General features: G+C 38.5%; 1 protein-coding gene across 7 annotated transcripts in view; it reads left to right on the top strand.

The window, feature by feature from the left end:
- LRRC27 (leucine rich repeat containing 27) overlaps window positions 1-14866 on the top strand; it is a 39361-nt gene extending 24495 nt beyond the window's left edge. For 4 of the 7 annotated variants that reach the window (XM_068951337.1, XM_068951341.1, XM_068951336.1 and 1 more), the window contains 3 exons: window positions 8211-8344; window positions 10119-10245; window positions 14232-14525. In XM_068951337.1, the coding sequence (XP_068807438.1) occupies window positions 8211-8344; window positions 10119-10245; window positions 14232-14366 (396 nt within the window). In that variant the 3' untranslated portion in view covers window positions 14367-14525. Of the gene's footprint in view, window positions 1-8210; window positions 8345-10118; window positions 10246-11309; window positions 11634-14231 lie in introns of those variants that run through there. The other 3 variants (XM_068951343.1, XM_068951340.1, XM_068951338.1) reach the window with 2 other exon arrangements.
- Window positions 14867-18086: the final 3220 nt, after the last annotated feature.

Below are 18086 nucleotides of genomic sequence, written 5' to 3'. Positions count from 1 at the left end.
TGCCAAACTGAAGTTGAAGTGGGCTGGATTTTCTGGTTCCTCCAGGAATTTGTAAATGCTGGCATACTAAAGGAGAGGACCTCACTTTTGGTGCTGTCTAAAGTATATAAAAGCTCTGAGAAGTCTTTTTCAAGTAACAAACGGTTAAAACAAAATCTCAGGCTATGCCATTAGTTTTGCCATTAGAAGGTCATTTCTTATACATAATATTGCAAAAGACGAGATGCTGAAAATAAGTGCACGTGAATTTTTCAGTGCTGTGATGTGAAAATAGTGTGGCATAGGCACTGAGTAGGGCGTTTAGAAGTGATCATTTAAGGAACTTAAAATGCTGTGAGTTTTTGTCTTACTGTGAAGAATTCTTTAATCTCAGTTTCATGATTGCTGGGCATACTACTTCTGACCTTTGAAGTGTGGACGTACCCAAATTTGTCTGAAATGTCAGCAGGTTTTTTGATTAAAATGACTTATATCTCTCAGCACTAATAAGGGAATTTACTCCGGTGGTTTAGTGCATTATATTTTATTAATATCTACTTAGGAATGCCTGGTGCTCAACCAATAAAAACAGACCCTATATTACAGGTTGCAACTTTACTGTTCTAGTAATATAGAAAAACTTGCAATTCAAAATCTCTGATGCAACCAAACAAGAAAAAATTGTAATGTATATTTAAAATGTAAAAAACAAAGCAACCACACTTTAGGCTTACTAATATTTTTACTCTCATTTTCGCTCATATTTCTGAAACTAAGCCAAATTATGTTACTAAACGCAACAGTACTTGGAGAAATGTTTTTTTGAACTGAAGTTGATCAAATAGGAGATCCTATGGGTTCACACCATATAATTCTAGACATCTAACTTAGGTGCCCGAGTTAGGAGCCTGGGCTCCTAGTGAATAGAGGAAGGCAAGCACCTAATATTAGTGATCCGAGTCATCCTTTTTCATTTTCATTGACTATACAGGAACCCAGGCTTCTGGCTCAGGCAGTTTATTTATGTGAATACAACCCTTTTTCTCCTCGCTATTCACCCATATTGTGGTATTTTTCACCAGTTAATTTCCTTAATTCTGGCAGGAGAACTTTGCTTAACCCGCTGAACCTCAGGAATGTGTCAGAGGCAACCTACTGGCAAAGCAGCAGTATATTTATAGTCTCACCTTTTTTCCCTCACCAAACAGCAGTGCTAAGTTTGTACTTGGTCATTTTAGTACAATAGAAATTTTGATTTAAACAGACTTTCTTTTTTTCTGTACAGAACTAATTTGTTTGGGAACTAATATGGCTAGGAAGAGCAGGATTTTATTCCACTTCATGCATCTGTTAGAGATTTGTTACTTAAGTTTCAATTACCAAACATTTTAACCTGATTTTCTGAGACAGTGGGTATTCATTACTGTTTTTCATTGTCCTAGAAGTTAAATAGAAACATAAATATAATGCTTCCGTCTATGATAATGTCTTTGTCCAGTTTTACCACAGAAATAAAGCAAAAGCGAAACAGAACTGCTCTGGTGCCAGAACAGGTTTGCAGTACTGTTTTTATTTGCACAAGTAGAGTTGACTGCAAACTAAGTACAGCTGTATGTTTTAAAAGATCAAACTTGAAAGCTGGTCGCTGGTGAAATCCTGACATCGTTAAATCACGGAATAAACCATAGTGACATTACTGGCACTAGTAGTTCATTTTACTGATTATTACATAGGATTAGTAATAGTTACCTATGTTTACCATTGTATGCACTGACTTTCCCATGTAAAAATATCCTTCTTGTGTATACGGACCAAACCAGCATGTGTCACTTATTTCCTGCTTTCTCTTCACTGTAGCTGATGATATAAGTAACACAGTTCTGGAAACTGGTTTGTTGTATAGCAATATTCAACATCAAGTGTAATGTCAAGATACTCAAACAGGCAGCATGACCCAAAGCAAATTGTGTGAGAAGAAATGTGTGTTTGTGCTGTGTGAGCAGTAGGGGCCAGCTCTGCGCATCAGTGTTCTTCCTGCAAACTGAGCTGAATTCCTGCTGCAGCCGAGAGCTTTCCTGACAGATACGGGTTGCTTGGGTTTCCCCTGCTGTGTATCCTGGTGAAGCTATGTGGCATGCTGTCTCTGTGTAAGAAGGTCCTTATTTTGGCCAACCTGACTAATTATCTTCAGTAGGATAGAAATTTGATTAGCATAGAGAAGAAGTGAATTCTAAATAACGAGGAGTAAGTACACTGATATGCAATACACTTAAATATTCCTCATTTTTCTCTTCTGTGTTCTCATACATATATAAACGGGAAGAATATTATGTGTTCACTGTCAGAGAAAAATTTTTGAATTTCAAATTTTCTTCTGAAAAATGTGAGATACTTAAAATGATATAACTGATACACAGTAATATGAATGCTATGTGAGCTTGTGTTCTTGAATGTAGTTACGTGTATTTAACACGAGAGGGCACTACAGTACCATAAACGATTTTTTTGGCCCCATTAAGCTCCTTTGTGAATATAGCTTACATTAATAGCTAACAAATCTTGAGACTAATAACGGATGTATGAAACATATTCTCATATTTTTATACTGACAGTGTTTTATCTTTTCTCCAATGTTTAGCATGTATCTTTGTTCTCTTGTCGTTTTATAAAAAGCAGTTTCATATTTCGTGAGTGTTACAGAAAATATTCGTTTATGAGTGAAAAGATGGCATTAAACAATGTTTATTATGAATAACTTTATTGTAAAGTCTGCACAGGAAGTCGTACAATCATTTTTTGGTATATGAATCCAAACTAAATAGCATTTTTTCGTTGATGAATCTGTACATACAGAGTTTTTACATAATAGAAACACCTATCACAGCCCACATTATTTACAATAAGATTCAAAATGGCTGTTTATTGAAGGACTGCTTTAAACACTTAAGGAATGTTTTAATACTGAATACCCACATTAAGAAGAGGAATGGATTTTGGTCGTAAATCTGTTTGTTTTGCATGTTAAGACCTACTTGCCTTGTGATTACTTTATTCCTTAGGGATTTAAAATTCAGCAATTGTCTTAGGTTTGCAATGTAGTAAAACAATGCGTCTTTACCATCAAGTTATGAATTACTAGTCATGAGCCACTAGATAGTAACTTCTGAATTGAATTTTTACTTGACACTAAATGCAGAGCAGCTAATCCTCCTTTCTCTTACACTTCAAATTATACTGCACTTATTGCAGGGAAGGGGATGGCAAGTTACTGAAGAGCAGCTGATTCACAATAGCTTTTCATTTGGTCTAGTCAGAAATCCCAGGTTATTCTATTTCTGTATTTTCTTTTCCCTTTTATTACTGTATTTCCAGAAGAAATGACTTTTTTGAATTTATGGGGAAATTCTAAACAAAATAAAAAATTATTTTAGTTTTCAAATTATTTGTGTTAGAATGGAGGGAAAAAAAACCAAAACAAAAGCAGCTACACTTACTGTAAATTTTTAAATATTTTTCCTAAAACTATGGGATTGTCCTAGATTTAAGATCATCCTAATTTTGAGTAGTTTTGAGTAATTTTGGTAATGCATGGAAAGGTGAATAATGGTTGCTTACGGTTGCCATTGCATACCTTAATTTTCCCAAATGTAAACAATTTTGTGTAAATTGTGTGTGTGTATGTCAAATCAATATGAGCATGGCATTTTTTCCTGCTTTCTCTTCACCTTGATAATGTCACAAGTGACACAGTTCTGGCAGATGGTTTGTTCTGTAGCATTTTCCTTCTATTAGTTGACCGACTTTCTTTGCAGCAGCATCATAGTTACAGAAGCTTAGTCATGAGCAGTACCATTTAAAAAATAATTGGCACAGTGAAACAGGAAAACCTGTACATTACTACAGTTTTGTTGCAAGTCAGTTTGGAGGTGAGGTTTTCCACTGAGAAAAATGAAGTGCCTATAAAATACTTCAAATCTACTGCAGCATGTATTGGTATATAAGCACTTCATTTATTCATTCATTCATTTTTTAAAGCACTTCATTTTTTTCCAGTGCAGATCCTTATAAATGTATTAATTTGGAGCACAGGTAAGATGGGTTGTCTGGGAAATAATTTAGCTTTATTGAGTTTTTTTGTGGTTTTTAAAGGTGTCCTACCCTGCAGAACAAAACCAATTTTTTTTTTGAGTTTTACAAGAAAATTGTGAGGGAAGGGCCTAAGTCTACAAGCAAGTGTTAGGGACCTTTTCCTTGGAATGTGAGAAATCTAATTTGGAGGTGGGGCTTTGACTTAGCTCTTCCACCCAAATCATTCCATCAAGGTTATTGAGTCAGTATCTATCAATATTTCTTATTAGAGCTGTGTTCTAGAAATAATTGAATATCCCCTCATTTAAAGAGAGAGAAAGTGAGGTTATGCAACCCCGTGGTAAGGACATCTGGCAGAAGTATGTAAGGCCGAGGCTCCGCATACTTTTTTGATGGAGGCAGAGGAGGTAGTTGAAGCCGCCCTTCCTTGTTGCATAACTGAAATACAAAGTTTCAGCTATTTTGAGCTTCTGCCATCCCTCTTCCCTAGAATTACTGTATTCTCTTACCAGTTGGCTCTATTTTCCTACCTACTTTTCCTTCCAAAACTTTGCTAACATAATTAGAAAAAACACATTTGGCCTCCCTTTCTTCAGGCTCTGGTGATCTGTTACTCTCATTGCAGTCAAAGGGTGGAGATACAGGTGTTGCCACTATGTGCACACAGCCAGTAAGTGAGCAAAACCAGTAAATACACCTTCCCAAGAACACATTTCGTAACTGACACATTTCCACAAAATTGAATCTATATTTTAGTAAAATGGAAGAAATACTGCCAAAGCCTCTCCAGTTATTTCTGCTTACCAGTCCACATAATTCCCAAGGACTGTGCTGCCATGTTGATGAAGTTTTTGCTTTGGCAATTCCAGAAGTGATGGCACTTATAAAGAATAGATTGTGGTGGTCAAGTTTATAACTTCTTTCATAACTCAAGATACAATTCCATGCCACTGAACCATGTTCTCGAAGCTCAGATACAGTGCTGAGTTGCAGCTACATCTGTCATTAGCGCAGGTCTCTGCTGTGGGCTGCTAAACATGTTATACTGCGGTTGCAGGTGAAAGTCATTTTCCTGTTCTGTAGTAATAAGAGATCAAGCAAATACTTCCTTTGGCTTTAAGAAAAGGTAAACGAATTTCTACACTGGAAAAATTCGGATAGGGTAAAACTTGAAAATATGGAATATGTTGCCAATTACAATTGCTATTCATGCAGTATTCTAGATTTGAAACTATACGTTCTAAAATTTTGGGAAATTTGTAGATACGTTAATGCTAAACTGCCCTGTGCTGTCCTGCTTACCCCACCTTTATAGACTTGCGTAGCTATTCTGTGTGTCTGCTAGGGGTAAAATTCAACATATTCTTCCTACTGATTCCTGACCTATCTAATTAACATGCTGTCATACAGGAAACTCGGTACTCCACCAGCAAATCTGCAGGCCAGACGTTGCTGCATAGCATGTCTTGCCTATCACTTAAGTCTTCTCCTCACTATACATTTCCTCTAAAACAGCGATAGGTTTTCTCTGGAACAGTTTTGAAGTGATCAAAACCAAGCTGTGTACAATGTCCTGACATCCTGAGGTCTGTTTGCTAAGCTCTTCTCAAACTCCTGAACTGCGCAAGTATGTGTTTAATTTAGCTAAAATGTGTGGTAAAGTCCTGGAGAGGGATGGACTGTATAGACCAGCGTAGCATCCGCCATTCTGGAAGGGACTGGTAGGTGTCCACATCATCCAATTTCCTCTCAGGAACTTGTAAAACTTACTAAAATCTTGCAAAAAACTTTGGGCTCCTAATTTAATCAGGAATTGAACTTTCAGCAGTTCTGTGCGTAGAGAAGGGAGAATTAGTTTATCCAAAGGGAGTTCCTTGTGCTGCGGGAAGGAAGAGCGCGTGGCAGAGGGTATGCGAAGGCAGCCGTTTACGTCCCAACCAGTACAGTCATCCTATGCCATCTGTCCATCCTTCTTCCCGAAGAAATACCAGATCACGTAGCAAAATTTGGGGGAAGTGTCACATGCTGTTCATGTTCCTCTGCCTGGTCGGCTTCGGGTGTGTTTTGCACTGGCCGTGGGCAGCAGGCAGTGAGCTCCCTGCTCTCTCCTGACAAACGTGGGACCTTTCTAGCCCCACCGGTGAATCTCAGAGATGCCGGAGGTGAATCTCACAGATGCTGGACACGTAGAAGAGAGACTTCCAGCAGCGCAAAGAAAGAAGAAGTGTGAGCCAGGGGGAGAGAAGTGTATGAAGAAACATGGTCTTGGACAGTCCTGGACCTTAATAAAATTGATTGGCCATCAGATATAATGTGGGTAAGAATACCATTAGAGTTATTTAATACTTAAATATTTTAAATTAAAGCATTAAAATAAGTAAAATATTACCAATAAAGCAAAATTAAAAATTATTATTTCAAATTAAAAATTATTAAGTAATTTAGTATTTTTAAGATTCTCATTTTATGAGTTTTTGAAAAGCCTCAGCAATAATCTGAACTTAAATAATTTAAACAGGCTTGGATTATGTGTCTGTTTTTTCCTCAAGATCTTGGGGAAATAAGGCTTTTGTGAGTAAATACAAAATATCACATTTCAGGTATGAACGTTATAACTTAATTGAAGGCAATAGAAATATAAGAGTACACGATGCGGAATTCAGTTACAGGACTATGACTTTAAGCATAGCAGTCATTGTGCAACTCTAATAGGCCTTCAGAGCATCATTATTTTTCTAATCTTATATTTGTAGTCTAGCTAAACCAAAACGTAAGTGTACAATACCCCAATGGATGTGTTTATAATGTTTAAAATGTTTGCCATCATCCTTTTCATTTAATAACAAAAAGGTGATCTTACATTTCTCACTTTCTGTTAGTGAAGCACCTAGTCCTTGTCAAAATGCCAGCGATTTTAAGAACAGAAGTAACTTTCCAAGAAAAACATGAAATAACTTAAAAGCAGGAGTTGTGTTTTCCTTTATCTGTTACAATGAGCGTCCTGTATGAAAATAAAAAACTCGACCTAGATGATTCAAAAGGCCTTCATTAGAAGATATGTTTACAGTAAATCTGCTTTTATCTGAAACGGTCCCACTGAATGTCAGTGATTTCTTCCCTAAAGCGATTATTCACAGGTTAGAGGAGATTTATTTTGGTCTATCTGTTTTGTTTGGAGGGGACAAGGACTTTAAAAAAACAACCACAACAACAAGTAAAAACCAATGTCATATCTGAAGGTTCTTTTATTTTTAAATCATAGCATCACATAGGTATTCAAAGATGGTAGTGAAGACTGTCGTTAGCCCCAATGAGACTGCTGTGGATGCTAACCCTCCTGAATGAATGGGGTCCTACCAAAATTGCATTAGAACTGAAATGTTGTTCTGTAAGCTTATTTCAGCCTTTGTTACTTGATGCACTTTTTAAAAGATAGATCATATTAGTCAGTTATTGAATTGTTTTACCAGGTTTATCTGTAGCCTGGCTTAGCTTTAAAATTAACCATTCTATATAGACAGGTCAAATCTGTGGAAGACATTGAGAGATAAAGTATTTTATTTCCTGGAAAAATTATATATCCTATTTTGAATGATATAGAGGTTAGGCAGTGAGAGCTCATTGTCGATGAGAGCTCCGTTCTTACATGCTCGTTGTGCATTTGAATACTACTCTGTAATTATTTTCTTTGCCATAGAGACAGTACTCCAAAAAAAGGTGTTCAGACTAACCTTGCCTTCTCACAGCTTTGTTTTTTGAATAACTGAACACTGTATTAAACCCCCTTACAGAAACTGAAGCATATTCATGCTGCATTACAAGTGGGAAAATATATGGAAAGTGTCGCATAGTAGTATGCCCCCAGAGCGTTCTTCTGCACTGTGTCATGTTCAGCGTAGGTTACTACTGACTACCCAAAGGACATCATTGCCTGTGCCGTGTCTGAAATGATTAGCAGCCAAACACCAATCGGAAGTGTTTGCTCCCTTTAAAAAACGAACACTTGCCCAACAGTCACTGATCACTAGCCACGAGTTCAAAGAAAAATAGCTTTTCATGGACTATTTTTATCTCTGTATGAGACCAGTTTTTAATTGATGATGCCTTTCCATATTGTGTGTTAATATTTTATTATGTTGTAGATATCAGAAAATGCACCATATGCTATGGATAACATCAGTTACTGTGCCATGAAAGATGGAGCTGAGAAACAGAAGGACAGTATACCTGAAAAAAGTGAACAAAGATTGTTGAATGTAAAAAGTGAAGCTACAAGGTTAGTGTCAAGTAGAGAAAACTATAAACTGTTCTTACATAACACTGTGGATGGCGTCCATTTATTTTTGTTATCATGAAAGCATGAAAGTGCTCATTTCTTTTTTTGCTCTCCGGTAAAGTAAAAAAATCTGCATCCTAATAAATAAACATGGTGACTGAAAGAGAAAAAGTTAATTCTGAGCTTCTAAAAAAAAGTGGTATTTGTTTAAAGGTAATCACTGGCATTTCAGGATTTGCACCTGAAATGTATTCATTTGATCCTTCGTTTACAATGCAATACCAAGAGAGGAAACATGCAGTTAAAACAATTATTGTTTTATAGTGTCTCTATATCATCTTAATACAGTGAGTGTGAGCCAGAGAGCTGGCTAGAATTTGAGTATCTCTAGTCCTTACTTTTTGCCAAATCAACTAAACAGATCTCAGCTGATTGATGACTTAACCATAAAAGACTCATCTTAGATTAAAAATTTACATACTTATCTCAATTGCTGTAGTCTGTCACCTGGGATAGAAAATAACTTGACGTAATTCTTCTTTATGAAGTTTTAAAAGACCTGAAGTGAGCGGAGAAATATGAGCAAGTCCCAATTTTTAAATGACCCTATTTTTGGAGTCAGGTTTCTTTTTTGTTTGGTTGGTTTTTGTTTTAACTTATTTGGGGGAAGTTTGGGACATTCTGTTTGTTTTTCTAATTGCAAGATGTGTTGGTTTTGCACTGTATTTTGCACTTCTAAAAACGAGTATATCTTTATCCGAGGATTAACTTGACTACTGGTGCAAGCGTATCACAGTTGATGCATATACCACCATCCTTCCACTGGATAATTTTCCAGGGCATAACTACTAAGCAGATGTCTGTAAATCAAGGAAAATTTTAACCACCTTTTAGTATGAATGCACTATATTATACTGTCTTGTAATGTGGAAGAGCAATGGTTACAGATACCGTAGCTATGGCCTTTCACAGCATTCATTCAGTCAGGCCTGATGAGCAAAAAAAAGTAAGAGTACAGTCGATGTATTTATTTAGTAGTCGGGATATTTCAGTCCTGTTCTTCTATTGGCTTTCGTACCTGCGTAAGGATCTCTAGAAAAAGACTGCTCTGTAGTGCGCTTTTCGCATTCCAGCTGTCCCAACATGGTTTTAAATTTGCAGGTAGGACCTTTGAAACGTGCTTTGCGTGTGCTGTGGATTGCTCAGCCACTCACATTGGGCACACTTCAGTTGCCTCTTTCAAATTCTTGTTCTGTTAGCTTGCCTTCCACTGCATTTCAGTAAGTTTTACTTACAGGGTACTTTAAACTCCCTGTCAGTGTTTCCTCTACTCTTACGTCTTTTGAATTACAGGACCTCATTCAGCTTCCTTAAACATAGGCCTTTTCCTTTTTTTTCCTTTTTCATTCCTTGTTCACTGAAAGCCTTCCAACTTCCACAGCAGTTATGCAAAGGGCCAGCACAAAAGAGTCTGCTCCACCACAACTCTGACTTCTCCCCAGAGACCATCTAGTTTATGCACTGAATGAGGCAAGAGTTTGATGACAAATACACTGTGTGATCCCAATAGTGCAGACCATCATGTAGTGCATGCACCACAAAGTGCGTATTAATTAAAGGCCAAAGCAGCAACGTACATGGATAGGTAGTTTTTTGCTTTTGTTCTCCACGTCTGTATTTATATGTTTCGGCAGAAATGTGTTGAATACTTCAAACTGGAATAGAAGGGTCAATGAATACAAAGGCACTGAAACGCTATTTCTGTCATGCTTAGAGCCTCCAGAGAAAAGAAACTGAAACAACCTATCAAACAGCACACCCAAATGATGAAAGCAAGAAAAGAAAAATTAAAAGGAGCACCTCAAGAGGAAATGAAGAAAGCAAAACAAGACATTGACAGAGTGAGTATCTTGTCTTCTTGGGAGATACAATAAAACACAGTGGTCTGTGCTTATTGACAGCGATTAATTTCACACTTCCTTAGTTTCACAAAAATAGCAAGGAGCAAATAATTTCTGTTAAAAATAAAACATTTTGTCTTTGTTTGTGCTAAAATTGTGTGCGTCTTTATGTATGTGTACATATATACACATGCACATATATAAACACACAAACTTCTGTAGTGTTTTGAGTCTTTCAAAAGGAAAACTGAAACTCTGAGCAAATTAGAAGGCACAAACCAGGAAAAGCACAAGAGATTGCCAAAGATTAACATAAAACTCAGCAGACAGGGATGTTGATTTTTATCATGTGCTGTAGAAGCCGTTCAGTGCAAGTGGTTAATACAGCAAAAAGTTGAAATTCAAAATTATCTTTTACTATTGGAAGAAGGACTCATAAATCTATACCTTGAGATGTAATTAAGTATCATGATGGGGGAAAAAATAGAGAGATGTCATTAAAGTTAATATAGTTGTAAAATTTATTTGCTTATTGCAACATTATTAGGAATTACTTGTCTTGACTTCAGTTTCCCACCAAAGTGCATAGAAAGCCAAAAACAAATTCTGTATTTTGCAATAAATCGAGTCCCTGTTTTGCATTTAATTTGTTTTTATAAATTCTCTGTGGATAATAAAGTCACTCAGCTCAAAGTTAGTTTTGCCTAAAGAGTCTAAACAGATTTTTGATTCAAGTCTGTATGAGATGGCTAGATGCTGACTGAGCTTCCATGAGATTGAAATGGTGATTCAATTCTCTTTATGTAATGTGCCCAAGTGATGATTTTGTCAGACTGAAAAAAGCAAACCTTATTTTAGAAATATGTTTACTGAGGGCAGAGCAAGTACAAATGTCCTATATAGTTCTTCTAAATGACGTAGTGCATTGTATACTTATGTGCGTTCTAGCTGAGCAAGAAATCGTTAATGCGCAGAGGTAGTATCACTGGTACTAAATTTGGCAAAGCCTTTTCCCGGTAAGGAATTACATGGTGGCAATAATAAACTCCTTTTACAATGCACAGGGAATATGAAAGGCTCCAAAACAGTTTACGTACTCCAAAGGAGCAGCAGTTCATCAAAAGACAGCCCCATTCCAACTCCCTCTCACATGGTAATGAAATTGTGCCTGCTGGGAGTCATCTGCATTTGAGCCTTTCACCATAAGTATGGGATTCAGGTCCTGAGAATTCATCAGTTGCTCAGTAGAAATATTAGAAAAATATACAAAACTAAAGCTGTGTAAAATGATAATATAAAGACTGTGGATTTCAAAGCCTCATTTTTGCAGTGTTTGTACCACTTTACAGTCTCTGTACTTTCAGTAAAAATAAATCCTGTTTTTATTCAAAGTGTCTGTGGCCTCGAAACCAAAATGATCTAATGCACTGAAAGCACAGCCTCCATACTACACATAACAGGGCAAACAAGTCATACATAGTGCAAAAACTCTGTCTGTATGCCAGGAAATCATGACACTGTTCTAAAATTACCCGCGTCCCTCACATTCCACAATGTTACGCACAGGAAAATGCAAACTACACACTCCCAAAATTGAGTTCGTTCCTCCAGGTAGGTACAAAAATCATGTATGACAACATATCCAGAAACTGGTATTTAGGAGTGGACTGCTTAGGGGTGGGTTATATCCTGACTGGGCTCCAAGCCCTCTGGGAGCATTCTCTCTGCTCTCCCAGGTCTTGGGCAGCTTGGAGCTGGCACATGGTTACAATTCAAGATGGGCTTGCTTGCCTTTATTGTTTTCATTAGCAATCTGCCTTTCAGTTTCCCAAATATACATTCAAGAGTCTTGACGCTCCCTAGGAGATACTGTTCTTTTAATCAGTATCCCTAATAAATGGTTTCTTCCGCTGCAATAGTTGTTAGCAAAACAGGATTTTCCAGGTCAATGGAGAAGCAAGTATCACAGTTGTCCATAGCAGTAGCAATGGGAGCTAGTTTTTTGATTACAGAGAAGAAGGAGTGAGTTTTGGTAGACTTGCCGCAGTGGCTAACGAGGTCTTGGAGAAATTTCCATTGCTATTTTTACTTAGAGTTGCCTGGCAAATAGTAAAAATGCCAGCTTTATCAACTGGCTTGCTGATTAAGGAGTCTCGTACGTGCCGTGCTACCAGTTATCTCCTGAAGACTGGTGAGCTTTGGAGCCCACTGCTGTGTTATGAGTTGCACCCCTACAAATCAGCCGTAATCTGTTTTACCACGCTATTTTTAATAAAAATCTGAGCAGGCAAATTTCCATGTGGAAATATGCTCCTCTTTCTGAATTGGTAGATTTTTTTCTTGTTCAAAAACTGCTCAGGAATAAGCTTTGAACAGATCTCCAGGGGAAAGCCCCTTTCCATCTTAAAGCTCTGCAGCCACAGCTGCCTGTTCCTCTTCCACCCTGGAGTCCTCCCCCCAGATCACTGCTCAGAGTTGCCCTAGGAGAAGCTCTTGCAGAAGTAGCTCATTGGTTTTACTGTTTTCTTTCTCGTCTTTGTTCTTGTCCTTATTCTTCCATTGGTGTGGTAGCAAACAGGATAGATAATGGTGTTGCTCCTGTCAAAACCACAGAAGGTGGTGTTCAGTAGCAGGGTGGTTGGCTTGCAAAATGTCACTTGGTTAGTGGCAACGTCAAAGATGCCTACAAAAACTGTTGTGTACTCACAGTTGAGAGCCTTGCAGAGCAGGGGAACTGCTCTGCCTATGATGGCTTGCTAGTATTTTGAAAGTGGTAATTACCACCCCAAAAGGAACACATCATTGGATGGCAAATAAGGAAGTGTGGGATTTGAGGAGCTTGAGTTCACTCAGCTAATCTGAGTGGATTCTGGCTTCACAGCGTGCCATTAATGTGTGGTGCCTGGTGCTGGCATGAAGGAGCGTGTTTTGCAGGGTGCATGCTTCAAAGGGTGAAAACAGTGGCTCAGAGGGAGGTCAAAGTTTGCCGCCGCGTTTGAATGTTGCTACTGCACACTTTCTGCCATCACTCCTAAATCCTTCCTCACCCCTCATTCTTCATAGAAAGATGTATTAGCCTATATTTTGCTTTTTCTTTTTTCCTATATTTTGCTTTTTCTTTTTTAATTCTTATAAAAAAAGATATATGGAATGGGCTGTCAGGAGCCAGAGCCTGCAAAGATCTACTCATGGACTTTGCTGTGAACTTCTTATGTATTAAATACATGCATAAGCTTTAATTGATGATCTTACGCTTTTCTGAAATCTGCATGGTTGTTACACTTTTAATTTAACTATACTCTCTAATATTCATAGCATACTGAATAGCAAAAGAAATAGTGTTTCGATATCTCTGGATTTCTAAAGAGCAAATTATTTTCATGAAGACTTGTAAAAGCTATAATGAATTTTCATCAACTTTCAAGATTTATTACAATTTATTGAAATAAGTCGATGAATATGAGTCTTTTCTGGTAAAAAAGTACACTTACGTACCAGTGTGCAGAATATCTACAAATATGTTTATTACTAATAAGAGTAGCAGTACGAGTATTTAATGCTTACTACTTTCAAAATCTGTTTCCAAACTTAAGAGCTTGAGCTTTAATCTTACCAGCCCTTTTTTCATCTATAGCTTCTGGCATTCCTACAAAATGACCTATGCATATGTTTGCACTAACGGGAGAAAAAAACCTGTGTCCATTTCAGCTACTTTAAAAGACATACTTACGTAAATGCTATCATTTGCATGGAACTGGCAATGTAAATCCAGCACATTCTTATGCTTGCACAACTAACACTGATGCACCAGTCCTCCTAGGTGTGCGCTTCAGCTGTCATAGGTGTATAGCTTCGTATACATACAAATGGAGGCTGCAAAAGGACCAGGAAAAAGCAGCCCATTAGACATGAGCAGTCCATTCTACTCAAAATTGTATGTAATTATATATCCAATCTCTATTTTTTTGTTTTATTTTAAACTCAAGGTTGACAATCTACAGACCAAGCTAGCAAAGCTAAAAGAAGGACTTCATCCACAGGAGTATCGTTTACTGCCTTCACAGGAGAGTTTTCACGTGATTCAGGAAGAACGCACACTCAAAATACCTTTTCCAATATGAAATGCTGAATGCCTGGAATTCTTTAAAAAAACAACAACAAACGGTTCCTCATGAAATGTTCACTTCATAAGAATGAGACTCCTCTCCTGTCTTAGTCTTCCAAACTGCATTTGACAATGTTAAGCCTATGTTGATAATAAATCTTCTTTATCTGACCATATAATTTGTCTCTTTTATAGTACAAAGTATTATAAAGTGTTTTCTTCAGTCTCTCTGCACATTTTTCTCGACCAAACTTTGATATGCTTACCAAAATTTTACATAAAACGTAATTTCAGAAATTGTCCCTAACGTTCAGAGAAGCCATTTGTAATTTTACTAATATGCAGAACTATGTACTCTTAGGTAACTAATTTCATGAGTAATGTAACTCTGGCCTTACACTGTATCTCATACTCATATCAGACCATTCTGTGTTTTAATCACAGTTGCTGTGATTAATGTTAAGACTTCATGTTAGATTAAAAGGTATTCTTCAAATATAGAATAGGTTTCTTTGCATTTTACTGTCATGGGTTTTTTTCTATATTTTTGCCTTTATTCCCTTCTCTTTAGAAGGTGCTTTCCCCAGCTCTGTGATGTAGGTGCAGGATACAGTAGTCTAAGTTGTGGATTTTGACATCTTCACGTGTGATTAGCTGTCTGGAGAGATGCATTGCCTGCTGCCCATAACCCTTGAGGGCAACAAAGTATCTTCTTGCCCCAGAGAGGAGGAAGAGGACAGCCTTCTGCAGCTGATGTCCCTGGACTTGTATGAGTGGGGAGGAGTCATAAGAGAAAGAAACGATAAGAAAAAAATCTAAACCAACCTTGAAATCAAGAACGGAGAAGAGAGGTTCAAGAATCCAAGAACTCAGCAAAAGCGGTGATCAGTACCTGCTGCAGTGTTAGGGACTGGAATATGGATGACACAGGACGGCTCACGGCAGGAGGGGAGGAAGGGAACAGGATTAGAGGCAACGTATTTGGAGCCCCTTATTCTCAGTCTGCTCTGTCCCTCAGTGTCCTAGCAAGTACCCTTCCTCCTCAGGAAGGTACCTTGGTACCAGGGCTGGGTCCTTCTCTTGGGCCAGAGGGACCCAGAGGAGATTTGCTCTGAGCACGTCTCTGTTCTGCAGTTGGGTGCACTGCAGAGGCACAAGCTGGTGTCCGAGAGCAGCACAGCCACGGGGAGGACAAGCTGACAGGCTCCCTCTCCGGGCACAGCTCGTGGCGCAGGTGAAGCCCACGCTGGCAGGGGCACTGCCCTCCGCCCCAGAGCTAGCACGGCTCCCCAGCAGGCTCCTCCACCTGTCCCCGCTGCGTGGCACAGACGTCCCAGCAGCAGCAGAGGACTTCCAGAGCCGCCAGCTTTACATCCGGGAGTATCTGCTCAGCCCCCTCCAGTGTGAGGGTGCAGCGAGAAATGGGCATCGCAGAGAGGACAAAGACAAAAAAAGAACAATAGCTGAGCCTGAGTCACCCTGCTATCACTCATTCGGAGGACGTGGAACTACACTAAAACTGGAGCTATCAGGACAGGGTATCAGAACCGTACCCCAATATATCAGGACACCCCCAATATTTTGGAGAGGGCTTTATTATATAAATGTGTCATAAGAGCTGAAACAGAGCTTGTGATTTTTTGATGCCACAAGAGATCCGTAAGGACAATGTGTGTTAGAGGACAATGTCGGTTAGAGGCTGAATTTTACCAATAGCAGAGCTCTTCCTGCCTACCGCGCTTTCTGTTTGCCCCCTCTGGCCCCCACGCTCTCTCTTCCCCCTGCCGTTGTCAAGTCGTTTGTCCTTCTGTTACGGTGTAGGTGCCTCAGGTGCGTCTTTCCTCCTCCTGCTCTATGCTAAATATTTAAAACTTACTTAAATTCTAAATGTACATGCCTTAAAATGTTGGAAATTTTATTCACACTAGCATCCAAGGGGCAATATATAGTATTTAAATAGTAACTACTTAAGTGTAAGGAGACCTTACAAAACTGAAAAGTTTATTTTTCTCTAAGTGCTAGTTTGGGGGGTTATTGTTGGAAAAGAAAACTTATTTGGTCTTCTAATGTATTTACAGATTTAAACTGTAGTCCCACAAGAGCTACCATCAAGCTGAGATTCATTAGCATTGAAAGAAGAGTAACCAGTTGGAATTTGCAGAGATTAGGAATATGACCAGCCTGGTGTTGTAAATTCTGCATGAAAACTTTGGACTTGCACTCCTTTTCACACGTGCTTACATGTTTTAGTAGTGTTCTGCAAAGCGTTTGATGTACCTGTGGTGGCCCGCAGTAAGTTGTCCTCAGAACCATGCTGTGTTTATAGGGTCTGAAATCAAGAGAGGTTCATGGGGGCTCACAGTAGTTGACGGGGCTGCCGCTGGGCCATTAATCCAAAAAGTTGAGGGAGCCACACTGCCTTAGGGCAGGGGAGAGGATGACGGGCCTCAGTTTCATTGCTCCTTTCATTGCTCCATATGAGAATGAGGGCACAATTTTGTCATCTTGTCAGCATAAGAGCGGCTCTTTTGGGCCCACTGTGCTGACCCCTGCGCTTGCTCAGACGAGGCCAGGGGAGAAACCACCAGATGATGGTGAACCTCCCTTTCAGCTTTGTGTGGTCAGGTTTCATCCAGCTGGGTGGGCCAAGCCAAGCCCCATACGTATTCCACATTAGTCTGAATTGCATTCAGAGTCCCTGGATGTGATGGGTGCGTGTGACAGAAAACTGGCTTTAATACCTTCTTATCACTTGTCAGTGATTTTATCACTTTTGGAAGCGGATTTTGAATAAGTGAATCATCATGCTTTGGATGGTACTTCAAAAAATCCTTTTCTTTCTGAAAATTAGTCCACATTTCTCTGTCCTTGATACCATCAAACTTTCCTCTGTGCTTGCATGTTGCTCTCAACATATTTTCAAGGTTTTGAAGAAAGTCAAGGCTGTTTCAGAACTACAGTTTGGCCTGTTCTCTAGACACTGATTACAACATAACAGAGTTTTTGTAAAATATACGTAAGAATTCACTTAAGTCTTTTTGTTTTTATTTTGCTGTTTAGCTTAACAGAGAAAAATAGGTGCAGTAGCATTAATGTGAGTAAATATTTATTAGCTGTTTTGGGCAAGTCTCTGCTTGAAATGGACATTAAGCTTAAAAAGGGTTAACATGTGAGGCCTTGTGCTATACTGTTTGCTAATGCAGCGTTCTCCGTGTATATAAAGAAGCTTTCTTGATTCCGCGTGAATCCAGCATACTTTAATTGGTTTAGCAGTTTAGCTAATTCTGTGATCCTTCTGTAAAACTAGTAAAAATATACCTACTATTTGTTAGAAAAGTAAGTCAGTAGACAAGATTTGTCAAAATGTAGTTGTTGTTCAAAGACACCTGGAAATTCAAGTGTGATAGTTTTGTTGAAGAATTGCAACAAATGCAGAGCTTGGAAGTTCTTGCTGATACCTAACAGGCATGTGAAACAGAGTAAGAGCTGGTTTTAGAAAGCTCTTGGTTCCTAGTTCTAGCTCATATTGTCTATGATCTGAGATCTAACAGGATCTCCAGAGGTCCCTTCCAACCTAACAATTCTGTGGTTCTGTGATTCAGTGATTGCTGTAAATAAATTAATGCTTTTACTATGATTTGATTACTTGTGAATGCTAAAGAAACCCTGAAGGAAATACTACTGCTAGGAGTGATAGAACTACATTGTTTAAGTAACTAGCAAACGCAAAGTTAAA

This window comes from Struthio camelus, chromosome 7 (assembly GCF_040807025.1).
Source record: "Struthio camelus isolate bStrCam1 chromosome 7, bStrCam1.hap1, whole genome shotgun sequence".
Lineage (NCBI taxonomy): Eukaryota > Metazoa > Chordata > Aves > Struthioniformes > Struthionidae > Struthio > Struthio camelus.
This window is presented reverse-complemented; position numbering and strand designations above follow the sequence as displayed.